This window comes from Passer montanus, unplaced genomic scaffold (genome assembly GCF_014805655.1).
Source record: "Passer montanus isolate IOZ18808 unplaced genomic scaffold, ASM1480565v1 scaffold103, whole genome shotgun sequence".
NCBI classification, from domain to species: Eukaryota; Metazoa; Chordata; class Aves; order Passeriformes; family Passeridae; genus Passer; species Passer montanus.
In genome coordinates, this window is record NW_024356838.1 from 1,495,792 (window position 1) to 1,523,716 (window position 27,925).

Genomic DNA, 27,925 nt, shown 5'->3' on the forward strand with positions numbered 1-27,925 from the left:
TAATTTTGATCACATTTTCAAGTCACAGTGTGTGGTAGCATTATTGAATATGGTATGATGGGGTTAACTTTGTCCCATGTAGGGGATTGGGTTTTTTTATCTGGTCTGGTTTGTAATGTCAACTGTAAGGATAAAAATAGGTCAACATAACTACAATAACATTGCATTGAAGTAGTTAGAATGAGCAGCCAGGGTCAGAGGCAGTGTGCATTAAGCCAGTACTACGCTGCATTGTGCTGTTTGGTTAGCCATTTAACAGTTGTGGAAGCTGACTGCTTGTAATGAGTTTTCAGTCAGGAAGTTAACAATTGGACTTCTACTCATGCCTGTTCTCTTGCTGTCCTCACAGTTTGTCATGGTTCACAGGTGCCATGTAGCAGGAGTGATGGTCACAGAATTGCAGACAAGCACCTGTACTGTAGCAGTGAATAGGCTAAAAAGAAATCCTTTGGAGAAGGAAGTACAATGTCTGTATTTGCAGTTTTGCCACAGTCTTCCTGTGTGTCTCAGAGAGGGGCACATAGCCTTCTAGTGTCTGTGTGCTTTAGCCTGTGCTGTGGGAACACGTGTTATTTCACAGATTTAGAAGTTAATTCCTCATTGATTCTGTCTCAGAGTAGTCTGCTTTATTTATCAAGGCTTTGGCTTTTAGTCTGCATGTTGGGCACACTAAGCCTACAGCTTTGATTTAACAAGTTATGCTGAAATAAAATCATGTAGGGTTTCTATGAGTAGTGCAATTTACACCCAGTGTGCATATCAGAGAGAATGTGGACCTTTCCAACCTGTGCAACCTTGTTAATAAAGATACAGTGACTGCAGTTGACCTCTTGTGAAAAGTAGATCCATTTGTGTTTTTATTCTGTGGCCTGAATAGAAGATATAACAGAATGGGCACTGTTCACTTGACGTGGGAATTCTCCCTTGCTCTGACTCATGTAGAGCAGTAGGGAGGGGGAGGAAAATGAGCTCCAAAAACCTGGTATCCAGTTTTATAATTTACAAAATCTTTTTGATCTCAGCTTTGTACATCTAATATTCCAGAGGGTATTTAGAAGTTTGATAAAAGTCTGTGGTAGTGCTGGAGAAAGATAAGGCTCACTATTGTACTAAAACAGGGTTGTGGTGCCAAGACAGTATATTTATGCTTTTCTGTTGCAAGACTAACAGTGCCCATCAAACTTTGTATAATTTGGTATTATGCAGAGTAAAGATAAAAATACCCACTTGTTCTCTAAGTTGCAATACAAAATACTTTAAGCTTAATACTCAACTATATTGTAAACCAGTCCATTAACATAATATAGTGCTTCACAGTAGCTGGGAGAAATAGAGTGTGGTGAAATTACTGATGTGGTGGGGGCCAAGATTTTTTTGTGGAGAATAAAAAGATCCTTACTTTTTTCCCCATTATAATCAACTGTTATTTTGTCCATATGTTTTCTGATGTGTCTTGCAGTGTTTCATGATAGGCTTTCAAAGCTGGATGAAATTTTCTGTTCCAGCATTGTGGTCAGTCAGTTTTTAGCATGCATAAAGGAACCAGTGTTCCTACATTTTTCTTTGAGCCTGTGAAGTCAGAGTTGCAAGGAATAGAACAAAGCCTCAGAAAAGATATAACAGGAGCCTTTGGGAGCTAATGGGGAATTGCAAACTCTTTGTTTATTGCACCTGGCACTTTCTCAAAATCTGCTTCATAAGGGCCAGACCAATCATTTACTCAAGCAGATAAGGAGGGTCCTTTCTCTCCCTGAGTCAAAGCTCTGTAAGTTTGTAAATAAGACAGTAAAAATGTATCTTTTAAGAGTATTTTCTAGAAGGATTATAGCTAATATATTGCAAACTTTTTTCTCAGGCAACCTGAACTTCAGGACTAGTTAAAATGGTTAAGTTAAAAAGAAGCATGGACTTCAAAACCACCTGCAATCACAACAGCTATAGCAATGTGTATTTTGCCTGAATTGTTTGGAATGAGATTTTTAAAGCATTCTAAACAGACAATAAATGGTGGGGGGGGGGGGGGGGGGGGGGGGGCTGTGGTGGAAATAGCCTGCCCCCGTTTTCAAGAGCCTTCTGGTGTTTTTGAGACCCATGGCAGGAGCTCTGGGGAGCTTACCTCTGTTGGTGCCCCGTGAGAGAGGAAATATAAGGAAATGTGTCCCCTGCATCTCCCAGGTTGTTTCGAAGCAATGAGTCAGGACCATTTTTTCACAAGTTTCTCAATATGCATGTTTTTTTATTTCTACTGTTGATATAATTCCATGGATCTTGTTTGATAGACATAGTCACATAGTCACAAGTGTCAATCTGTCAGATAAGGCCCAGGAGCTAACCAGACCTTCTGTTTCTTATCCGTCTTTTGTTAAACCTTCATTCTTCTGAATTAATCCAGAAGATGTAAATATGGAAATAATTCTCTATAATCCTCTTCTTAAAGGCAGTCTTTCTGAGATCTGGACAATGCAGAGCAACTGTGTTAATCTTCCATCAGGCAAAGGGAAGCAATTCTCTAGAGCAGAATCCATTGACTGATTGTTCAAATTTAAGCTCTATTTTCCAGTGTTTTGAATTCATGTTTCCATCATGTATTGAAATAAGATTTTTTAATACAGTTAGACTGAGTAACTGTTTAATTACTATTCATATTTTATATCGTAATTTAATGCAAAAGTCAAAGCACTTTAGCTGTTGTATAGTAAACTGTAACTAACACCAAAGCAATGGAGTTGAAATGAAGGGTTCTAACTTCACCCAAGCAAGTGTGTGTATTTAATGAAAGTGAAATGTTTTAAGTGTATTCCCTTAGAAAAATTTCCCTTAAGAAAATACTGGTTTTATAAAAGCATTGAAATTCTAATTATTTCTCTGTTTTCTGGGAGAATGTTTGCTTTCTTGGCAGTTTTGAATTAAGCTTTCTGTGGGACATCACTCTGAACACATGAATGCTATAATACTGATTTGAGTAGGAATGACTCAGATGACTTCTAATGCAAAACATGAATGACCTGAAATTTCTTGATGGGAAATCTAACGTGATGGAACAGACTTCAAAGTCTCCTGTGAGAAATATGCTAGAAGCAAAACATCTTTAAGTACACTGTAGGGGAAAAAAATGGAAGCTTTTTGTGGAAATGTACTATTTCATGTCTGCGACTTAATTTTGTTTTATTTCAACCTGAAATGAAAGCTTTATTCTTCAAGGGCAATAATGGCATGTTTTTGTAACTCCTTAGCTTTCAACAATAGTGTATAATATTTTGGTTCACCATTGTGTTAAAACTGTGTTTTTCTGACTGCTGTGGCATAATGATTTATTAGTGTTGACACTCTAGGGTTGTTTGTCAAAAGCTCAGCTTTTGCTCCTTCTGGCAGATTACATACAAATTATGTAAATCACTATAATGCTGGTTTTTAACCTAATTATGTTATACATCATGAACAATGGTAATTTTTGCAAGGGAAAGGCATCTGGAATTTTAGTTGTTAATATATTTTTTCTTCTTTTGGTATTCCACGAAAGAAGCACATTGAGAAGTGATCGCATGTGTGCAGGTTTTTTTGCTACAGCTAATGCTTCAGCTTATGCTGCTAAAATATGTGAAAGCTGATTTTATTTTTTTTAGAACTCTAACAATCTGTTTATACAAATTAGCAGTAAGCTGTAATTTCACTTACAGAATTTCACAGAGGACTAGAAAAATATTATTTCATTGTTTTTGTATATAGATACAGGCATGTCTATGCATTTTATGCAATTGGTCTGCTCAAATAAATACTGGATTAACAACAGTGATCAGACTTCTGTGTTCACACACAGAGACAGGCTTTCCATCTGTAATATTACAAACTGAAATACAGCTCAAGTCAATGCAGACAAAGTTCAAATAATTAAGAAATTAGCCTGAGCCGTACAGAGTGCACAGCCTAAGGAGACCCCTCCTAGCCTAGCCCCAGCTGCCTTCCTTGCCAGCTGTGCTTAGCAAAGCAGAAGGACCAAACTATCCCAGATGGGTCAGGGCTGAGGGGTGGTGGCAGGCCAGGACTGGGAGTTGGCTTTTGTCATATCTGAGGTTTGAAGGAAGACATCTGATTTCTGGCCTGTCAGCTCTTAATTTGCACACACATGTGCGCACTTGAGGTTTGTTTAAAAAATAGCCTTCATATCACCTAGGTCCCATTTGACTTCATTTGCTTGTCAGCAGGAGCTGAGAAATCTAGCTATATTTTTAAACTTCATGGTTCTTGCTAGGCACTGCTTATTAACTTGAAGATTTTACACAGAGTTTTACGTAACCTCTTGTAATGATCCAATAGAAGATAGGCAGTGTGACATGGTTCATTTGGGCTGCGTGTCCTTGGGTTGTATTGCTCACACCTTATTAGTCTTCAGCAAATGTTCCACTTTCCTTTAGTTTTGGCAAGCTGCTAGGAACACCATTTCCTTCTTTTCATTCTGGTGGAGTGCAATTGTTCTTTGCTTATACTACATTAGCCTTTCCCAGAATTTAGCCTGGAGTTTTTATACACCGGGGAGTTTCCAGTGTGTTTAGATTATAAAATGATTTCCTAATGTGACTGTGACAGAACCATGTTTTCAGATAACACTATCAAACTAGATTTCAGTGCCGTTTTTCTGTGTTCCTTTGTGGTATTTTGCTCTATAGAAATGATGTAAAAAATAATTTTGTCTCTTAGAAGTGATGTTTTTCAAATCATCCATCCAAGTAGTTAGGATTGTCCTAAAACTTTTTCTTGTTCTGCTTTCCTTTAGGTTTGTGTAAATCAATTGGCGTAAGCAATTTTCTTATCAGCCATCTTGAGCAACTAAAGGAGGACTGTGTGATTACTCCACATGTTAATCAGGTGACTGGATACATGTATTTAAAGTGTCTGGTTTGAGTTTTTACTTTGGTTTTTTTGGTTGGCAACCTCCTCCCCACTCCTATCCATGAAGGGTATTGCCTCAGTCATAAAATTTCTTTTTTTTCTTTCTTCTATTTGCGCGTTGAAAACCATTCAGGAAGATGACCCGAAGGATAGGGAAGTCCTTCCTCATATTTCCCCCAACCAGTTTCTCCCAGGCTACTTGTTTATATCTGGGTACACAGACACGAACAAATGGTCCCTGTGACAGTTTTTGGTGATCAAACAGTTTAGAAATAAAATTCAAGAATCACAGAACATTTAGCATCTTCAGAGTGAAGCAGTTTTTGGAGAGCCTGTGTTTGAATACTTTTGTGCTTCCTGTAAGCAACACTGAAAGAGTCAGTTAATTACATAGCCATGTAAGGGTGCCCTTCCCTTGCTCCCCCCTCATTTCCTAGTTCACATAAATTCAGTGAACTCCTGGTTTAGGCAGGTGCTGTGACAGCCCTGGCAGAATTTTTTTGCTGCCCTAGGCAGATCTGGGATGGCCACCTACGTACCGGCAGGCTGCCAGGACACTCGACAAATGTTCCCTTGTTGCAGGTTTCTGCCTACAGCTGTGCTGGAAGTTCATGCTCCCATTCCTTCCACCTCCTGCCAGATAGTGTATGTGTGCTGACATGGATGTGGGAACTGGAATGGATGGAGTGCAGGCACATGTTTTTCCCCTTTGTACAGGTGGTCAGGATTTCTGGTTTAATGTCATTAACAGCCATAAAAGTGTTGCTCAGAGTGTGACCGTCAGAACCAAACAACTTTGATTTTGGCTGTCCACTATACTAAAGGTTACAAAAGGGCAATTAATTAATGTTAAATAAACATAAACCCATATAAATTATTTAAGTCCAGTTATTCAAAATAAACCGTTGAAATATATGTTAAGGTGGACAGGTTGATACTGTTTAATAATTTGTGAATTTACCAAGGTTCAAGAAATACACTTCTACAAAGACTTACTAGAATTTGGCAGGAATTATTACTGCCTGTTAAATAATAGTAGCTTTTCAGTTTTCTACTAAATCACTGCAAGTTAAAAACAGTGATTTTGTTTTGAAATTTCTTCTTTCCCATGGTGTCAAAATGTTACCAATCTGACATTTTCAGTAGTGTTCATGGACACAAGCTGTTTCTTGCTGCTATTTGACAAAACTCTTTTTCTGAGGCTAAAAAGAGGAGACAAAAAGTTGAGGTGGTGGTGATACAGAGGGGTGGGAGAGGACCCCTGCTAATAATTTCTTTGAGATGCTATACAGCAGTTCTGAATTGGAAGCAAAAACCAACAATGAATTACCCATGCCATTGCCAAGTGCTTCACCTAAAGCAGTTTTGTTATAGCATTAATTTATTTTTTTAGAGTTAAAGGAATTTTATAAATCATACTTCAGCTTATTCTCAAAAAAATATATATTCTGTTTCTTGCTTCGTGTTGGAGAGTTACTGAGTCTGATGGTAAGATTACTTAAGTACCATCAAATACATAATTTCTAAATTCAAAATGGGAATGCTGTACTGAGTTCTTATTTCACTGTCCACAATTTATAATACAGGTTTTTTTGCACTATATTTATGCATAAAATGGTGTACTATTTCAATGGACTTACTAAATATAAAACATTTGCAAATAGTCATTAGATACAAAGTCTAAGTATTGAAGAAACAAGTGGAGGAAAATACTTCCCTTTTAGACTTCAGGGTGTTCTTACAATTACAACAGTCCCCTTATTATGTTAAAATTGAAAGTTGTTTTTTTCTGTGAAAGGGAGAAAGTAGGAAGGCAGAAGAAATAAGCAATACTTCTGCTTTACAAACCAAGTTTTAAATACTGCCTTTCTTGTCAGTTCCTGGGAAAAATCCAGGATCGTCACGTCTTTTAAAGAAGCAGGAGAGGCCGGTCTTTTCAAGAATATGGTATTGCTAAGTTATTTATTAATAAGCAAGCACTTTTTAAAATTTCAGTATGCTATTAAAAGTACTGGTAAACACTGTAAAATGATGGTACTTTATTCCAGCATCATCTAGAGTGAAACTTACAACCTAGAAGTTCCAGGTTTGTGTGCCAGAGTTTTGTAATGACTTGGCAGTAGGAAGTTTGGATTTGTGCTCAAAGAAATCTTTGAAGTCTCTCTGAAGGTTCATTGCCCTTTCACTCATTATGGGAAAAATATATTTTTAAGTACTTAATAAATACATATGTTTCATTTACTAAAGTGATGCACTGAACCCAAATATAAGCTGTTCCTCTATGAATTCCGTGTAGGAATGTTCATCAATATTTCTCCAGTCCTGGAGAAGTATGAATTACTATGTAATGACCTCAGAGCGACTTGGTTACATTATTGATACTGCCATTAATATTGAGCTCTATTGTGTAAATTTTTACAAGGTGGAAATGCATATGAGACATTAGAAAACAACCCCTTTTATATAAACTTACCTAAACTGTTCTTCTATATAGAAAATACTCATAGGCTTGTATTTCATTTTGATAAAGGGAAAAAAATTATAAGACAGCATTCCCATTGAGAAAATTACTGAATTCCAGATGTGCAGAAACTTTATCATGTGAAAAGGACCACAGCAGGGTGGAAAGAGTAAGGCCTCTGTGCATCATCATCTGAGGTAGGACTTTCTAGGGCCACGTGTCAGGGTTGTTATTAGGCTCAGCTCTTCCCCATTTGCTCTGACTATTGTAAAAACCCAGTGCTTTAGTTGGAGGTCCCCTGTGGCTGGACATGTAGCAGCTGTGAAGTCCTGTGATGTGAACTGCAAACTGTTGTATTAAAGAAATGCCAGTTTTTACATGCCAGTCAGTCAGGGTAGGGTGCCAGAAAAGATCAAGATCTTCCTCTGCCATCATGTGACAGACAGGCCTCGCCTGCTAAATGTCTGGTGACAAAAATAGCAAGGGTGGGGCAAGACAGGAAGCAAGAATTGTTATTGTGAGGGGAAGCATGTGTTGACCACTCACCTCATGCCTCTTGGATCAGGATCCTAGTGCCTTGCAGATACTGCTAGAACCTTCCAGAATGTTTTCATTTAAAAAATAAATTCAAAAGTGCTTATTTTATTTAATGCATTTGGTTATTTTAATAAGATATTTAAGAAGAAAAATACTTTCTTCTACCAACACAAAACTGCATGTGTTGAAATGGCAAAAATTCAATTCACAATATTTGGGAGTCTCTGGATTCAGTGAAAGGCAAAAAATATGATCTTTTCAGGTGGGAAGTAGTTGTTGCTATGTATTCTGCTTGTGAAGCATGCAGGTGATATCTCAACATACTGCTCTTGATTTAAACATCTCTGGTGTAACCTGAAACTGTGCTGCCTGGAGTCTTACTAGACCAGCAGGCAAATTCGACTTGCAGTTTAATTAATAATAAATGCTGAATAAGTCACATGATGCCATAGAAGCACTGCAGACATTTCAGCATTTGGTCCTAAATACATAATTTTTTATTTCATATTTTCTGAGCTACATTATTTGCTATACTTACTGTAACGAACATCTACTAGAATTGCTTATTACTCTTTTAATAATCCAGTAATACATCTGGCTTGCTCTTTCATATCTCCCCTTGTAGTTTTACATAGATACAATGAGAATATTTCGTATCCAGCTCAGGTGCAAACAAGTGAATAACTGTGTGACCTAAGGACTGCTCTTACACATACAAACATGAAATACAAAGGGTACTCAAAGGTCAAGAAACATCAAAGGTTGAAGACATGGATGTCTGCTGCTTGAACCTTGTTCCCGAGTCCACCTAGTAATTTAGATCATAGCAGCTTTAGGCTGACTCAGCCCAGCCTTCCAGGGGCATGGTTTTTTCTTAGCTCATGTTGAATGACTGCCAGCCTATTGTTCCTGACTATTGTTGTCTGAAAAGACAACATGTACTAAGGATGAGAAACAGGAAATATTCATTTGTCCTCTTCGTAGCAGAAGAAATTTTCCAGATTCCACGTATTGAGGTAATTGCTCAGAAGAGTATTTTTCTTCAAAATGCGTAAGAGTTCAATCCCTGGAACAATGCTGATGACCAGTCACAAAAGTGCATCACATGATTTTGTATTTTGTTAAAGAAAATACTATTCACTTTCATCTAAATGCAGAGTAATGTATGCTTCTTACAATGAATAGACTGTGAAATACATATTTAAATAACTTATTAAGGAACATCACAGAGTTTCTTTTCTGGTTTTAGCTACATGCCAGAATATGTCTCTCCTCTGAGATTATTACTGTCCAAGAACTTCTTTTTCCTTTTGCTCCCAACAACTGTGTCTTTGTAGCTTGTTACTTTTCCTCTTTTAACCGGTTCTTGGCAATTTGTGATCTTCCTTCCTACAAAGGATCTCCTTCACACATCAAGTCCACAATGTAATTGCTTCCCTGCACAACCTGATGGTGACACCACACAGAATACAGAATTTGCCATGTGCAATCCATGCCAACAGGCTTTGCTTCCAAGGTCATGTCCTCACCCTAAGAAAATTGTTCTGGCTGGTCGCTTGCAAACCCAGCCTCTGCTCAGCCCCCTCCCCTTGCTTGGGCAACTCAAAGATCATTAGAAAGAATAATTAGTAAAGAAGCAGGAAGAGACATAGATTTGGGGAAGAGAAAGTAGTCTCAAAGTACCAGTAAAAATGACCTGATGCTGGCTTCCACTGTGCATTTGTATATATTTCTTAAAAATAGAGCAGTAGTGAAAGTCCAGCTGCAGGTCAGGCAGAGAACTGCACCTTGTTTCTGAGGGAAACATAAAATACAGTTAACTTTTGTGCCAATTACTGGTAAAATATGTGATTAATACCCTTCATGTATCTTCTAAAACTAATACCTTACATCTACTGCCCAGAAGCAATGACTTCACTCATGTTCTATTTTTAAAACAGGAGAGAAATTATTTTAATTTTCATTGATGTTTTCTATTAAATTTATTTTCAGAATTTTTTACTAAAAGTTTATTTCTGTTGATCTAAGGTTGAATACCACCCTTTCCAAAGACCTCAGGAGCTGGTTGATTATTGTAGGAGCAGAGATATTGTTTTTGAAGGCTACTGTCCTTTAGCCAAAGGTGAAGCACTCACCCATCCCACTGTCATTCAGCTGGCAAAGAAATATGGCAGAACTCCAGCACAGATTTGCATACGCTGGAGCATACAGGTAATGGGTGGTAATAAAAATGTGTCTTCTTTCTCAGGAAAAAGATCCAAATAGTTTGGGGTTTGTGCATCAAACCAGAATTTATACAGAAGGTATTTCTGCTTTCAGTATATTGATATTGTGTGAACTGGTGGCTGTACTGGAAATTTAGAATATAGTACATAAATCGTGCCAGTATTTAAAATATTAATTACTATAAATGATCCGGTTGTAGAGAATAATAGCCACCACTAAGAAATTACTCCAAAGTAAATGTTACAAGCAGCATTCCTCATAATTCCATTTCTGTCACTGAATATAAAGTAATAAGCAATGAAATAATGTATTAAGTTGATATAAACCATGTAGTGTGTGGGAAATCAACACAGTGTATATAACTGCAGTTGCAAATTACATGGAAAAATGTCAGTATCCTCCAGAAAATTAAATTAGAACCTCAGAAGATGTAAGGAATTTATTGTAATGGCCTGAAGATAGATAATTTTCTTAAAATCTGCAAATTTTATTGATGAAAAACATAATTATTTTCAGAATGGGATTGTCACTATTCCAAAGTCAACAAAGGCAGAACGGATAGAGGAAAACTGCAAGGTAAGATTTGGTTGTGCACTCAAGCCTGGCTAACATCCAGTAAAGAGTTTTTAATATTTTGGGTTTACTTCCCATTTTCCTTCCCAGTTTTCCTTCCCAGATACTGGGGTAACTCAGTCAGAATTGGCAAATGATGGTACCATGAAATGACCACAATGTATGAAAAAAACTATAACTCACAAATATCAGAAAAGACGTGGAGAACTAATCACTGTGTATGAGGAAAAATCCATAGAAGACCTTTTGTAGTTGATTTTTGTAATTAATAGTTCTAGTTATTACCTGTCTGGTGTTAGAATACTAATCTGTTTATGGTTACATTTTTTTTGTGATAGACACACAGGTCAAATGGAAGGAGTTTGGATGCTGTGCATAACAGTTTATGAAAGCTTTAAAACTCATTTGGGGATAGCTCCAACATAAAGACCTTCCAAGGAAATCAGTCCTGCCTGTCCTGACTCTTACCCTCCCTTCTCCTTCTACTCAATGTGCAGAAAAGGTCCCAGCATGAAGAGGCTGGAGAAAGAAAAGTGGAAATGAACGAGATTGAATGAGTATGATTCCTCCCCAGCACCTTTTTTAAAATTTTATTTTCATACCAAATGCTTTTAATTCATTACTTGCTTTGTGTCTCTGTTTCTCTAATCTGAAAGTGTTCTTTCTTTAGGGTAGGTAAAACCACAACTTATTTCCAAAAATATCATAGGGGTATGAACTGCTGTGGCAAATCTGGAAGAAACTTTGCAAGAAGACAGGAATCTTCCATCTGCTGTTTCTATCCTTCTGTGTGTGTGTGTGTGGAGGTGTGAATCCATATACATGTAATGAGAATTTCTGCTGGTGGCCATGCCTGTTTATACAGCTCCTGCCTTGACTGTTTATTCTGACATTCACACTGCCTTCTGTGGTACAAGCACAGCTGCTTGTGCTACTGTATTGGGAACCAGATCAGAGAACAAAACCAGTTAGAAAATCCTTCCTTATACTTTTATTTTCCTCAATAACATTTGAAATCCAGATTAATTTTATTTTGTACAGAGTTTACTCTATGGCACCACCAATTCATTTCACACAACTCAGGGAACGTGTTACAATCCAAACTTAAAACATTTAGGATGGAGAGAGGAAAGAACTGGCACAGTCATTGAGTATTGTTTATCACACCTCCCTTCTTTTTCTTTCCCTCGTGTTTCTGTGTTAGCCTGAGTCTCTGCCACTTCTGGTCAAGCTGGTCCTCATTAAACCCTCAGTATATCATACATAGGGTTTCTAGTTCTGGGACTGGTCTCTGGTTTAAGCTTAAAAGGCTTGAAAGAGCACTGAAATTTGACTACAAGGATCATACCAGAAACAGTGGTTGCTGGATAATGCAGGATGGGAGGAGCTCATTTGGCTACAGTTCAGGCTCCACAGAATCTTTTTACTGAGCACAGAGGAGCTCTAACAAAGAGAACAGAAGCAACTTCTTGATCATAATGTCTCAGTAGGACACCTGCTAAGAAAGCACTGACACCATAATTCACATTACAGGTATGGCCACAGGAGAAGGCAGTGGCTGTAAGAACCTGTGTTTTAAGACAGGTGATTGCTTTCAAGTTTGAATTAGTGCTGAGGCACTGTAGCACTTTTTCTGTATTTAGCTGGTTTGTGAGAATTTTGTCAAAGTAGAGTCATAGAAACGACAGACACAGCCTTTGGCTTGTTAGCTTTGTGAATGTCCTGATACCTTCTAAAATTTCTCTTTGTCTAAAGTTCTGAGAAAGAGAACTGTAACACTCTAAACTGAACATTGGGATGTCAGTGAAATACTGAGCTCATTCTTCCAAAGAGATGGCTGTCAAGGTATTCCTATACCTACCTCTGGCAGTGACAATAGAGAGTGCTGTCAAAACCAGCTTTGATACTACTCTTGTCTTGGATCCTTGCCTGAGGCCAGAGTGCTACAAAACCATCTTAACATAGTCTGCAAATAAACATGAGTCACTAAAGGAGCAAAAGACCCAATGGAGCCTGTCAGCTTGATGGAGTATTTTTCTATGACAAAATGTAAGAATTTTCCAAAGGAAAAATATATAAAAATTTGGCCTCACATTTAAATGAATCTTGGTCAGTTAAATACTAGAATATATCTGAGGTTGTTGATTCTGTCTGTGTTCATGGGGCCTCACATTTAAATGAATGTTTAAATGAATCGGTTAAATACTAGAATATATCTGAGGTTGTTGATTCTGTCTGTGTTCATGATGTTAACTATATATGCATTCCCACAGGTGTTTGATTTTACAATAGCAGAAGATGATGTTGAAATTCTGAATGGAATGCATGATGGGAGACATGTTTCCTGGGATCCAAGTTTTATTGTGTGAATCAAGGTTTGAGCTTTTCTTTGCTTTCTAGGGGATCAGTGAGTCACACCATGTAATTTTAATTCAGAGAAGGTTACAGTGAGAATCTAATCAAGATAGTGATGTCTGCTAATAATGATCAATGATTTGAAATCCTTAACATTGGCAACAGACAAAAGATATTTTTGAGGGTAGCACTTTTGTACAACCCTCAAAGAGATTTTAGATTTCCATCTCTAATGCTGTTCCTCAGTCCATTGAAGTCCATGCAAAGACTCCTATTTATACCACGCACTCTTTATATATTAAACAGCATCAGGCTGTTTAATTCAAATGAGGAGATACTCCCTGAAAAATACAGGATAAAAGTGTTAGTGTGCAATATAGGTGTTGGGTATGAAATAATTTTTCAAGTACTTTGTTAGAGAGATACAATATATGAAGAAGAAAAAGCTGGATTTAAAAAAAAAAAGTTAATGCCATTATCATAACAGTATTTATGTTGTAAATATATTGTAAATCTCCATCAAAAATACAATCTCATTTTAATACACAATATCTGAGCATCACCAAAAGAGTTTTATACATATCACAGCATTACTATGGCATTGACTCAGAGATTTCTATGCATATTAGTTACTAGCCTGTAGATAGAACAAAGTAGAAATCTTTCCAGACAAGTCCAGGTACAAATAAACTGTTCACAAGGCTGAGAGATGAGCAGCAAGTTCCATGAACCAAAAAGACATCTTTGTTATTACTTACTGGAAATGGGGGTGAGTTTTTTGTAGCTTTTTGTGAGAATTAGTTTAGATTTCATTTTGGGTTTGTTCAGGACATCCCATTAAGAGACTATACAGTTCCTCAGATTTTTGTATAAAATAGGTATCTCTATAGAGAGATTAATATGGATAAATGTAGCTCACAGATCTGTTTTGAGAAATATGCCTGCAGAATCTATTGGCTTAGTATTCAACTTGTAGTCGCATTGGCTTGATATTTTAGGAGTTCCTGTGTCTAGAAAGGTATGGAAAATCTGATTATGATTTATATTGTGTGTGGACTTCCTGAGGCAGTTTTCCCAGTGCTGTTCTGCTTTAGTCATATTGTGAAACAAAGCTCCTTAACTTTTTATCAAGAAGTGGCTTACAGCAATCACATATTCTAGCCTGCATTGTTTGTCCTCAAAGTGTAGAGCTTCTATACAGCTTGGCTAAAATCCAGACAAATTTACCTTTTAGATAACAACTCCTCAGAAGTATTGTCTAGTTTTTTTCTGGTAAACTTGTCCACAAAAATTTGTCTAGATTTGCCTTTAGAATAATTTCTATGAAAAGCAAGGTATTTTATGAAGTGCTGCTCACTAATCCCTGCACAGTGTGGTGTTCTGAGAAATATACACAATCTCCAGAGCAAGGTTATTTTCTAGTTTCAAGCATGGCCTGCAGTCTGGGGGGCTCCAATACCTGGGAATGCCACTGTAGGTGTCACAGAACTGCCCTGTACCTGGCTCTGCTGTGTGATGAGGGGTTCAATAGTTCCAGATAGTAAGGCTCATTTATAAAACTAATGTAATTTTAGGTATTTCTTTTAGCTTTTGCATAAAACTGTGGCAATGACTAAATGAAAATTGGAAAGATTGTCCAGAAATAAACCTTTCTACCAGTGGCTCTCAGCTAATACTGCTTTTGAAAAGAACAATGAAGCAGTATGAAAAAAAAATTGAACTGTGCTGTTGAGGGACTCCTTCCTTCACAGTGTGTCTGAATTAGTGAAACAAGGACTAGAAGTGAGTCATATGCCTGATATTTCCTAAATACGGCTTTCGGCAGTGATGACTTCCTAAGAATTTACAAAACACAGGTTGGAGTTTCACCTCTAGTTCTCTCTGAAGGAACAGACATCACATCCACATACTGCTTAAAACATAATGATGTGTCAAAGGAACCAAATCTTTATATAGGCTAGCAAATTCTAGCTCCAGGGTTACCAGAACAGTGTCAGTTAGGATTACATGGCTAGAGCTCTATGCTTAGAACACCTTTGGGTTTTTACACTTGATTCTGACTGATCACCTCCCTGTTCTGAGCTAATTGGAATTAAACCAGATTTTCTTGCCCCACATAGGAGAATGTGTGAGAATGGCTGTGAGTTCGTTAATATATTTCAGTGCTCCTTTTGTCAGAGATTTTACAATGTTTTTGGTGTCTGCACCTGCATTTGTGAAGAGGGCAAGCCACCATTTTCTCAGGCTAGGTCATGGTATCCTAGCAGTTCAGTGAGTAATGAGAGGAATTATTAGGAATAGTATTACTAAAAAAGCATTCTTCTTAAGGAGTAGCTATGGCAAGTTACAGTTTTAATCTGATACTTTTCTAATTACATTCAGGGTGAATTCTTGTTGGTTCAGGAGTTTTTTCTGTGGTGGGGTTTTTTGTTTATTATTTTGTAATCTTTCCTAGAATTTCCATTGCTGCCAATTAGTGCCTTTAGAACTACAGAAGAGTTTAATTTTAGCTATGTACTAAGTGAGGTGTAATTTGAGACGACACAAGATTTTAAGTGCTGGGACTCAGCTGACCCAAGCTATCTTTCTCCCAGGTGTGATGAGCAGTTTTGCACATTGTGCCTCACTAATAGCCATTGTTTTCTGTTAGAAGCTATAATTGCCCAAGAGACTGAAACCCTGTTATCTCCTGTGGCCTTGGGATAGATCACTGAAGCCTCTTCCTTTGACTGTGGTATTCAAAAGTTTTGCATCATGTTTATTAATTTAGAATCATTGAGCAACTCCTCTTTTACTTTTGGTGAGGTTGCAGAAGGAAAGACAGACTTGGTGGATTCATGTTTTATGCCCCTATCTACAACTACATTGGCATTACTCTGGCAGTAATAATTTTCTTCTTAAGCAAAGGCTGCTTAAGAGTAAGTCCACATCACCACATCTAAATGAACCTTTCTAAAGTACTTCCAACATTGGTCAAAGACAACTAATAAGAAATTGACAAGTGAACACTAATGAGATTTAGGAATAGCAGAGAGGAGTAATTTATTACAAGAAACACAGAAGATCAAAAGGGTATAAAGTGCTGGACATACAAGCCCAGAAAGTTTTTCTGTTTTTTATTTATTCTTTGGTCAGTTAGCCTGGAGGTGCTCATTTTATAAGATTTTGCTTTGTTTTAAACTCAGAATTTATCCCTCAAGTGAATTCTTGGAATTATATGCATATTCTTCCCTAGGGTTGAAATTCTTCCTCCTGTTCTTATTTCTGTAAAACAAACTTCCCCTGGAGAGAAAATTTGTTCACCTTTCTACAGTGACCCTTTTCAGGATGCATCAATGCATCCATTTAATCTTTGTAACCCATCACCTTGCCAGTAGGATCAGGGAATACACCAGAAAACTGAAGGCACTTTTTCTTCCCTATCATTATGTCATTTATGGCAGTGACTGATTGGGACACTCCTTTTCAGTTGAGATAAACCATTACTTAAAATAAGATGCAATTTATCAGTGCTATCTACCTAAATGCAGTCAGCTGCCTGTGGAAGAGCTCTGTGACTCCTAATGAAAGGAAACTCTTGAAACAAATAAGGAAAAGAAAAATATAAACTAAAAGTCAGTGGAAAGGGTGAGGCCATTTTCTGTGCAGCCAAGTAGCTTCCTGCCTGACTCTGAGTAACTCCCTCTCCTATTTTTCTTGCTTCTTTCTGGTTTTCATCTCTTATATTATTGTAGATGAAGGCACCTAAGAATGTTTCATAGGAAAATAATGGAAATGGGTTTTTAAACTGAATATTCAGCAATTTTTTTATAATCAGGCTGCAGAAGTGTTCCTATCACGCCTGTCCCCCCAACATGACTTCCAAGGCATTATTTTATGAGTAGCATGTGTAATACTGGTAAGTTCACAAATCTACCAGACCAAGCAGACTGCGTAATATTCACACCTCTGTGGTTAACCCATGCTTTTGAAAATGGGGGTAAAGGTGGTGTAGCTCTTGCTGCTACTGATTGAATCCAAGGCAGTTAACTCTTTCCACCTTGCCACACCACTCCCAAAGCTTTGAAGCTCACCTGTCCCTATTGGGCATTGGGTAAAAATAACAGATGAGCCAACCTTCTGATAAATTTTTGTGTTGCTGTGTTGGGAGACTTTTTCTGTACCTAGTTTTTGACCTTTTTGCAGCCTCCAGTAAGATGTGTACACACTGGAAAGAAGGTGCTGAGTGCCCGGCCTGTGTCCCGGTGCTGTGCCGTGTGTCCCTCTGCAGGGTGAGGCCGGAGCTGTGGATGTGCTGCTCCGACGGGCCCGGCAGGGACCGGCTGCAGCAGAGCTCTCTGTGCCCAGGTCCTGTGTGTCATCCTGGCCAGCCACTGCCCTTTGAGAAACCTTCTGTAGCTGAACTTCTAGTAGGAAGTTCAAGAGTATATTAGCAGTTTTATCATCCTTTAAGGGTTGCTCCATATATTAAAGTGTGTTAGACTTTTGGGTACAATGATATCCATGCAAACTATTGCATGTCACTTTCTCAACTACTTCAGTTCTTTCCCTTCAGACTTGAGCTTTTCCTAATAATATATTCAGTTTAGTGGGCTAAAAATAAAGTGCAGATTCTCACAAAAATGAATATAGTAAACTTTTTACAATTGAATTTTTAAACCTTTTCCTAATAATATATTTATTCACCTTAGTGGGCCAAAAATAAAGTGCAGATTCTCACAAAAATGAATATAGTAAACTTTTACAATTGCCTTTTTAAACAACAAAGGCCATTTAATTAATATTATTTATCAATATCAATAACAGAAAACCAGACCATCTAAGTTATAGAATACTAATACTGAAAAAATATGTGTTCTTTAATCTTTGCAATATTCTTGTGACATTTTTTTTTTCTCCATACCAGGTTTTTGATTCTAATCTGAGGAAAGAAGATATGGAATTTTGGAACACTGTGAATATCAACAGAAAATTAATTCATCAAACCTATTCCCTGTGGAAAGAATAATTTAAAACCAGATTATTCTAAACTGGAAAAGTGATGTAACTGAAACATTAATTAATTTTAAACTGAACAATAAATCTGAATTGTTTTCTTAGGTACTCAGTATACTCAAGAATCAGTATAAATGGTTTGTAGTTACTCTTATGTTAACAAATTAATAAAATAATTTAATTTACTCTTTGTAACTTTCTTACAGATACAGAAATACTTTCAGTGTCTTCTTTGCTCTCTTAGAACTTTCTGGTATAGTCTCCCAGTATGGGTTGATTTATCTCACAATATTATAATTTTCTTCTGCCTGCATGTACTTAATTTAAGGTGTCATTTGAACCCATTTGAACACATTAATTAGGCGTATTTTTTTCCTTACAGATTTTGAAAAGTATCAATTACTTGAAGGCACATAAGAGCATGCTACAATGCCTGTAAATCTTGACAAATGATTCAAAATATGGAATATTTGTTCAGAGATTGCAGCAGAATAACGAATCCAACTTTTTTATTTCTTCTAGTCGTGAGAATTTTGGGGGATTCTGCAGGCCATTCTTGATACTTTCTTGGTGACCAAACCTGCACTCTGGTACTGCTTCACAGATCTGTCATGACCCAGCACTTCAGAGAGGAATGGCTCACTTTGTGACCTAAGTTGCATCAGGATGAATAAAAGTAGTTTTAGCTTATATGGACAAAGACTTTTGAAAAGAAGAATGACGTGTTGGAGAAAAATCCTTTGCTAATCTCTCTTGCAGGGATTGTCACTATCTTTTCAAGATGGATAGTGTTCAGACACTCCTCTGATGCAATTGTGAGTTGTCCAACTGCACTGGGAGAGTTGGGTCTGGTGGTGTCAGAGGCCACCAGTCTTTTGATATGCAGGCATTGGGTGGACCCCAGCTTACAGCTTCTTTTCTGACAAGATCAAAGGATTTTCCTGCAAGGAAATTGCTCTGTGACTAGCCAGGTTTCTGCAATCCCTACCACACTAAGCTCTCACTGGAAGTTCCACAAGAACTTTGGCTGTCACACACAGTCAGTATTAGTTTGTTGTTGTTCATGACATTCCATAGAATATGAGTTTCTGCTCATCCTGAAAACTACCTGAGAGCATATCAGGACCCCTGTGAAAAATGTGTCTGTCTCTCTATGCTAGTAGACATGGTGCAGAACATTTTTAACCAGTTTAGCCAGGTGAGGTATCTGTTATGTGTCTGTTTGGTGTCCTGATGTGCGCAGCCTTCCTGCTGGCATTTGACAGAGACCTGCATTCTGGTTATTTCTGAAATGTATGAATAACATTGTGTTGTTCTTTCTCCTTATTCTGACCATAGGCAGTTCCAGAATTGAGTTCTCAAAGGAGCCATGCATACACTGGATTTCTGTAGTGGAAGTGGACAAGGCAGTTGGAGAGGTACTGAGAAGAGTTCTCATTCTGTTGATGGCTTGTTCTCAGGGTGAGGCTGGAGTATAACCCTGGTGTAAACCCCCTTGCTAAACACCAGCAACTACAGTTTTGGTAGAGATGGCTGAACCAACCTGAGTCCTGTTTGTGTTTCAGCCCTTGTAAGCAGGTTAGAACCTGTGCAGTTGAACTATGTTAACCTATCTTCTCTGAGGGTTTAGACAGCCTTCAGTGCAAATCCAGCTGATCTGGCTCCATTTGAAGAAGCTATATTTCAGTTTCCTCACTGCCAAGATGTCAAGAAGGCTGTAATGTGTGTGGTCATCTAAGTTTATTGATGCTTTTTGTGATACAAGTACCCACATTTTAGAATGGAACTGAAAATACCTGCATATTTTGCCCAGTGCTGCACCTGGGTTGGGGCAACTCCCTGTATCACTGTAGGCTGAGAGAGGCTGAGGTGAAGTACTTGGGGGTGCTGGTGAATAAGAGGCTGGACATGACCCTGCAGTGTGAGTTTGCAGCCCAGAAAGACAATTGTATGCTAGGCTGCACCATAAGGAGTGTGGGCAGCAGGTCAAGGGAGGGGATTCTGTTCCTCTGCTCCTCTCTGGCCAGACCCCACCTGCAGTGCTGTGTCCAGCTCTGGGGTTCTCAGCACAGGAAAGACATGGACCAGACATGGTCAGGGCAGGTCTGGAGGAAAGATACAAATAATGATCACAGGGCTGGAGCACCTCTTACGAGGAAAGGCTGAGAGAGCTGGGTTTGTTCAGTCTGGAGAAGAGAAGGCTCTGGGGTTACTTTCTTGTGGTGCTTAAGTATATAAAGGGGGCCCTACAGGAAAGCTGGGAAGGGACTTTTTACAAGAGCATGTAGTGTCAGGACAAGAGAATGGTTTCAAACTGAAAGACAGTGGGCTGAGTTTCAATATTGATAAGAATTTCTTTGCTGTGAGGGGGGTGAGGCCCTGGAGCAGGTTGCCCACAGAAAGGGGGGATGTGCCCATCACTGGAAGTGTTCAAGGCTAGGTTGGATGGGGCTTTGAGCATCCTGGTCTAGTGGGAGGTGCCCCTACCCATGCTAATGGAATAGGAAGTGGGTGATCTTTAAGGTCCATTCCAACCCAAACCATTCTATGGTTCTGTGATTTTACACAGCCTCTGACAATTAATTTGCTGGATGTCACATCTCTGAGCTGGTATCCTGTCAGCTGGTAACCAATAGCCTGGACATGAAAGCTTGCACATCTGACTAATGAAACCCTGAATCATTCTATCCTTTAATTAAAGCATGTTCCTTTAATATGTTCCTCTTACTTAAAATTATGTGAGAATTATTTTCTAGAAGAAAATGCCTGATGAATGCACTTGTATTTAGTAGAAAATACTTATTAGATAAATAAGGGGGAAAGCTTGAAATATCTGGGCTATGTTGGGCAGTTGCAGGGGATACATATGTCAACCTCAAGAATGATTTATCTCATGTGCCTTTTCTGACAGTTGTGACTTAACGGCTGTATTTTCCTCCAGCCTCTCAGGAGGCTAAATATCTTTTCAAGTTTCTAGCTTTGTGGTAGAAGAGTTTGCCAGTGTAATTTATCTGAGTCATTCTGGGAGAGGTGTGGAGCAATTGAAGTGTGACTATTTGCATAAATAAGAGAGGGACCCTCTTCCTGAGGGTGGAATACTTGTACTTCTTTCAGAGGAAAGCTGCTTCCCCATAACAACTGCTACAGCCAATTGACAGGCAAAATGCTTTAAACTGAAAGACCCAATATATTGTGCTTTGGCCTATTGTGATATTATTTTACATTTCAGTTTGGAGTTATGAAGAGCAGAGCAAGGAAGGAAGAGGAAATTTTCTGCAGTAAGTGCAACGGTAGAATACACCAGAGCTGGCATTTTACATACACCAAACGTGTGTTTTTTCTTTTTAAAGGAATATACAATGTTACAGTGGTAACAATGTTAAGTAGTTGCCATTGCCAATTTTGTTTCTGAAAAAATCCATTAAAAACTTTTCTTGATACTTTGAAACATAGTTGTTTTACAGCATCGTCTGAACACCTAGAGGTTAGTTTTGGGGTTTTTAGGTTTTGGGGGGATTTTTGCATTTTGGTTTTTTGATTTTGTTTGTTGGTTGTTTGTTTGGGTTTTTTTTCGTGTGGAAACACCAGCACCTGGTGCTGTTTGACAGTGGCATGAACTGAGTTTGTCCCCCATGGGCCCGTTCTGGCTCCTGCCCCGCAGAGCGCAGCCTGGCACCATCCTCGCCCTGCCGGGCTGCTGCCTCCCCGGGGAGCCGCTGGTGAGTCACTCTGCAGGCCTGAGTGCGGGTGACTGCCACCGGGCCTGCCACGGCAAAAACACACCTTGGCTGCACTGAGAAAATGGAAGAGCTTCTTCCAGGTGTTTCCTTAGACATGACTTACACTGTCCTCTAAGAGGGAGAACGGAGGTGGCGTACAGGATGCTGCCTTTGGCCATAGCCTTTCTGTGCCCACTCGGGGGGCGAGAAAGCCGGGCGGGCGGGAAGCTGCCCCCGGCACCCCGCGAGGGGCAGGAGCCGTGCTCGGAGCCGGGCCGTGCCAACACCTCCTTCCCCGGAATGCCGGGTGCGCCCGGTGGCGGGAGGCGGCGGCTCCCAGGTCACGGACGGCTGGAGCCCAGCCGCGGCGTCCCCTCCCCGCGTCCCCCGGCCGGCACGGCGAGGGGGTCCCGCGGGGGAGCTCTTCGCCCCACGCCTGCCCGTGCCGCCCGCTGCAGCCCCGCGGGCTCTGTGCCAGCCGGGCACGGCAGCGCCCGCGGCTGCTCACGCCTCGGCGGGCGGGACGGGGCAGGGCCGGGGCGGCGGGCGGGGGTGTCCCGCCGGCGGTGGGCCGGCCGGGCCGGGCTGGGCGTGCACGAGGAGACAGGGAATCGGAAACGGGGTGGAGAGCAGCAGCTGCAGAAACATTAAAACCAACGAGCCCCCCAGCCCGCCCACCGGAGTTGCTCCGCGGGCACGCAAGATGTGCGGGGCCGGTGTGGGCTCCGCGCCGCGCTTGAGCGAGGTAAGGCTCGGGGAGCCGCGGCCGCGCACTGCCCGCGCCGCGGGGACGCCTCAAGTCCCAGCGCTGCGGCCCCCGATCGCCGCGACCCCCGGGGCCACCAAACAAAACAGAAGGGGTGGGGAGGAAACTACCTGGACGCCGGTGCCCGGCTGCGCGCCGCGTCCAGCGGAGGCGGTGCGGGACGGGAGCCACGCTCGGTGGAGACCGGAGCGGAGCCGGAGCGGTGCGCGGCTGAGCCCCGGAGCCGTGCGGGACAGGAGCGGTGCGGGACAGGAGCGATGGGAGTTTTTGCCCGGGAGCGATGCGGACTGGAGCTCGGGAATAGTGCAGGGAGCCGAACCCACTGCCTTGCCCTGCTTAGGCTGTAATTTAGCAAATCTGCTTGTTCTTCTTTCCTTGCGTGATCTTATGTGTTTAATTCTTTTAAAATGTCCACTACAAAACCTTTCTATGTAAAGGGGGTTTCCTCTATATGCGTATTTCTTAATTATGCCAATTTCAAAAGCTTGCAGTACTAGTTATTTAAATGCAAGGGGTTATTTTGACATTCTTTGTTCAGACCCATGGAATGGGCTTGCTCTGTAGCTTAATTCCATGTTTTTCTTATTTGTCTGAACTTTTTACTGCTGTGGGCTTTGTAAAGTATATTCTTGTATTTTGCAAGGGCACCCCTTACCTGTTTACAGCTTTGCGATGATCTCTTGTTTATATTTACATCAGTGAATTTACCACTGTTTGAGATGGCATCAGTAAATTGCATAACTACCCCCTTCCAAAGTGGATTCAGACTTTATTACTGGACGAGAATACGGGTCTCCTGTCAAGTAATTTCTGTGCAGACTTTCATACATTTAGAGTTAAAGCTAATCAAGCGAGCCCTTTCCCTTTTTAAATCTCTGCCGTTGTATTTCCCACTGAAGAAAAAAGACTAGAACTTACTGCTGGGGAGCTTTGAGATCTTTTGTGCTGGAAGAAGTCCGGTAATACAGTCCTTGCTGACTCCAACTTGTTCAGTTCTGCATGACAGAACTTTTTTTGTCTTGTTAGCTTTACCTATTGAATATGCCTAGCCACCTTTTAAAGGGTATTTTACCAGCTGAATGAAAGTGATTCATTTGTGAATATAATTTATAATTCTATAATTAATAATTTATAATTCTGATGCACAGTTAAAACAGCAGATTATCTTAAACCCTTTATCATTTGCTACACTGTTTGTTTTCCTTCTTTTAAGTCTGGGTTTTGTGCCTCTTGTTCTCAGGGCTGCAGTTTGTGAGGCTGTGCAGCAGTGCCGGCAGGCTGTGGAGCCAAGGAGTTGCGGGGCTGCCACCGGGTTTGCGGTCGGCGTCACCATCCGGTGGCCGCTGGGGGAGCAGTCCCCAGCCAGGCACCATGAACTCCGGCACCACTGCCCCGCAGAAGATCACCAGCAACCCCACCAACACCGATGTCAACTATGTCATCAAAGAGCATTATAATTACACGGGAAAGCTAAATGAGAGTGTGGACACTGGAATTAAAGTGACGTCGGTGGTTTTTATCATCATTTGCTGCTTTATAATCTTAGAGAACATTTTTGTCTTGCTTACCATCTGGAAAACCAAGAAGTTTCACAGACCCATGTACTATTTCATTGGGAACTTGGCTCTTTCAGACTTGCTGGCTGGTGTGGCTTACACTGCCAACCTCCTGCTATCTGGACACAAAACCTACAGCCTGACCCCCAACCAATGGTTTGTAAGAGAAGGCAGCATGTTTGTTGCCTTGTCAGCTTCTGTGTTCAGCTTGCTGGCCATTGCCATTGAGAGATACATCACCATGCTGAAGATGAAACTCCACAATGGCAGCAACAGCTTCCGCTCCTTCTTGCTGATCAGTGCGTGCTGGGTCATCTCCGCCATCCTTGGGGGGCTCCCGATCATGGGCTGGAACTGCAAAAACCTCTTGTCCAACTGCTCCACCGTGCTGCCTCTCTATCACAAGCACTATATTCTCTTTTGCACAACCGTTTTCACTGGCCTTTTGTTATCTATTGTGGTCCTCTACTGCAGGATCTACTCCATGGTGAGGACTAGGAGCCGCAGGCTGACATTTCGGAAAAACATTACCAAAGCTACCAGGAGCTCAGAAAAGTCACTAGCCTTGCTCAAGACAGTGATCATAGTCCTGAGTGTCTTCATTGCCTGCTGGGCTCCTCTGTTCATCCTCCTTTTACTGGATGTGGGGTGCAAAGTGAAGACCTGCCCAATCCTCTATAAAGCAGAGTATTTCTTAGTACTGGCCGTGCTCAATTCAGCCACGAACCCTATCATCTACACCTTGACAAACAAAGAGATGCGGAGGGCTTTCATCAAGATTTTGTGCTGCTGCACATGTCCCCCAGCAGATTCTGGGACCAAATTCAAACGGCCAATCATTGGGGGGATGGAGTTCAGCCGGAGTAAGTCTGACAACTCCTCACACCCACAGAAGGAGGACGGTGACCATCCGGAAACCATCATGTCTTCGGGCAATGTTACCTCATCTTCTTAGGAGTAACCATGGGGGTGTATTTCAGAGCCTTCCTCTGAAATCAGGGAGCTGGGACGCCTCCTGCTCACAGCAGCAGCGTTGGGCTGAGTGAGCAAGTAGCATTAGTTCTAATGAGGCAAACGGTGCACTTGCGAGGCTGGAGTTCAAGAAATGGGACACAGTGTTCTGGCTTGAAAATCTTTTTCCCTGGAGCATGTTTTGTCTTTGCGCTGAGGCAGCTCAGGATTGTCAGGCGCATTCATATCCTGAAATCTCCTTAGTAACTCTGAAAGACTGATGCCTTGGTGAAATGATGCCTGGTGTGTGTGAGAGAAAGAGAAAGGGGGAGGAGGGAAAGGGAGAATGAATCTTTTTTTTTTTCCCCTGTGAGAAGAATGTGAAGTTTTTTCTCTTCACAGCAAACCACTGACACAAAGATCTTTCTGTACTGAATTTAGTGGTGGCTCTGGTATCGTTGGTAAGAAGTGTGTTTGTTTAGTACATAACATGGAAGGAGATCACACAAATGTAACTTAGACCACATACAACCATAATTGGCATAATTTTGCAGAGCTTTTAGTTAAGTCATAAGGTTTCGTTTGCAGAGTCCAAAGCTCTTGGGGTTTTACTTAGCAAGATCATAGCTGTGAATTTTTGCTGTCAGTCTGTATTACATTTGAAGACCATGAGCTAGAGTCTGCAGTTACTTTCGCCTGTACAATTCCATTGACTGCGTCAGATTTAATGGAGTAGCTCAGAAGGGCATTTGGCCCCATATTTTGATTGCCTTTTTATTCTATAGCATTAAATAAACTGCATTATCATGAAAAATGCAAGGAAGAACTAAATATCATTTCTCTTCAAGATGACTTGAAAGTCTACAAAATAGTAAAAAATACTATTGACAACAGTGGGATTTTTGCCTAAGTAAGAAGAGCTAAAAACTGAAGGGGTATTTCAGTGTCAGGTTCACGGTCTTTCCAAAAGTAAGGACCAGTTGGAAAATCAGAAAAGAGTACGTCGGGTTTCAGAAAAAATAAAAAGAATGTTGAAGTGAAATGACTATAGATAAATGCACTTCCATAACAAAATGCAATACATTTTGGCACATTTTATTAATGTTTATAATTTCAGCAAAGATGTCTGTATTTTATCATGGAAGAAGTACCTGTCGTTAAATTGAATGTATTTGTTTTACAGCATCATTTTTACTTCTCTATTTTTCTAACCTGTGCTAATGGGGTTGAATGTGTACAATGTAAATAAGACACAGGAGTCTTCATGCGCCTAGAGTGTTACTATAACAAATGTGGTATATCTGGGATAGCTGAGAGCAATTGACTTATCTACAGTCATCAGCAACTCCTAGGACTGGTATTTTGTAAAGAAAATGTATTGCCTTTGTAGTAAAATTTCCAGTGCAATTAAACTGTTGGGTTTTTTTTTCTGGTTTAAAAAATAGTATTTAAAATGTTTCTGACTTTTATTGTTCAATTTGCACATAGCTTTATTGACTTCTAAACATTAATAAACTGATTTTTTAAATGAGTCTATGATCAGATTACTAGCAGTTTTATACTGTTGTGGTGGTTTCATGCCATGCGTGGTTTCCACAGAAGTCAGTGAAAGAATTCCTTGGTTTTAGTACATGCTGGGATTAAGTCCATTCTGTGAGGACATAACATGTAATGTCACAGGGTCATGTAAAATCCAAAATTAATTTTAAACTATAACTTTCTTGTCAGCATGTTGAAATGCCATTAGAAGAATCTCTACAAGAGCAATTCTTCTCTGACAGCCAATGAGGTACCAACAGAAGGAAAACCAGACGGTTGCTAGTTTTACCATGACTGCCTAGAGTAGAAAAGTGAAGTAATTCACTTGTATCACCAATATAATTCATAAGTTCAACTCATATCTTATTGCAAACATCGAGGAAGTTTATGAAACACAGGCTGATGGCCTCAGCTGGGCGAGCGCTGTGCTCCATTGGGTCTGCCAGCGAAGCGTGTGGCAGCGTAGTTGAACAGATACTGCGTTACTTCTCCCAAAGGTTTGACTTCCATTTCCTTTCTCGTGGCCGTTCCCTCTCAGAATTACTTTTAAGTTCCACGGAGCCCATACCGGATGCAGTTGGAGAGTGAAGATAAACCTCACCTTCTTGTACTGTATGTCATCGCAGTGCAGGGTTTACTGTGGGAAATGAGAGCCTACTCACCGAGGAAGGCTCTGGGTCATAACCTCACTTCCTGAAGGAAATTCCAAAAATGCCCTGAAGACAAAGGAGTGGAAGCAGGCTGGAATTTCTCTCCATCTGTCTGCCTGTATGGAAGGAATGATTTCATGTGTGCTCACTTCCTAGCCTTTTAAATAGTGACCTGAGCAGGGCTGAAAAAAGCGTCAAATCTGTATTTGTGCACAAGATAAAGTGTCTCTTGGCTCAGGCCTCCATTTGGGCAGGGATGGTTTACCCTGGCTGCTGACAGTCATGAGGGAAAGCACTGCTTTGTCCCAGGGATAAAGTCACTTCTGAGCAGGGCACCAAAAACGTATAAACTGTGGAAGTTCAAGTTAAACCGTTGTGCTACCAATGAGTAAATAAATGCTATGTACAGGGATGAGGCAATGCATAGGGACATCTGAATTTGTAGGGGTGTTTTTATCTGAGAGACTCAGACCCTTCTGCTCCTGAAGCCTTACAGGCATTAAGGTTGTTTGTCCCACACATCTGAGATCCTGTGACAAGGGCTGAGCTGTGTCATCACAGCACGGTGCCACTGACCCCTTGTGAGTACCACCCCATTTCTGTGCTAGGAGCTGATAGCCCACAGGTGAGTCATTTCCCTTCCCTTTGCTGGTGTTTCTGTATCCCTTGCTTATCTCATCTAAGCACTGTGGGCCTTTGTGGAAAATGAC

At 40.4% G+C, this 27,925-nt stretch overlaps 2 protein-coding genes across 5 annotated transcripts in view; both read left to right on the top strand.

Annotated features, from left to right (window-relative positions):
• LOC120506373 (uncharacterized oxidoreductase ZK1290.5-like) overlaps positions 1-18,229 on the top strand; it is a 45,607-nt gene extending 27,378 nt beyond the window's left edge. For 2 of the 4 annotated variants that reach the window (XM_039717870.1, XM_039717897.1), the window contains 5 exons: positions 4,772-4,863; positions 9,914-10,096; positions 10,628-10,687; positions 12,958-13,059; positions 17,946-18,229. In XM_039717870.1, coding sequence (XP_039573804.1) covers positions 4,772-4,863; positions 9,914-10,096; positions 10,628-10,687; positions 12,958-13,053 — 431 coding nt within the window. In that variant the 3' untranslated portion in view covers positions 13,054-13,059; positions 17,946-18,229. The other 2 variants (XM_039717888.1, XM_039717878.1) reach the window with 2 other exon arrangements.
• Positions 18,230-22,347: 4,118 nt separating this feature from the next.
• S1PR1 (sphingosine-1-phosphate receptor 1) lies at positions 22,348-26,558 on the top strand. Its single transcript, XM_039718123.1, has 2 exons — positions 22,348-22,498; positions 23,760-26,558. The coding sequence occupies exon 2, from the start codon at positions 23,891-23,893 to the stop codon at positions 25,028-25,030; it is 1,140 nt and encodes a 379-aa protein (XP_039574057.1). The 5' UTR covers positions 22,348-22,498; positions 23,760-23,890; the 3' UTR covers positions 25,031-26,558.
• Positions 26,559-27,925: the final 1,367 nt, after the last annotated feature.

What these genes read in the sequence shown, in the direction of transcription:
- S1PR1 (XM_039718123.1), top strand. Translation starts at nt 23,891, where the DNA reads ATGAACTCCGGCACCACTGCCCCGCAGAAGATCACCAGCAACCCCACC.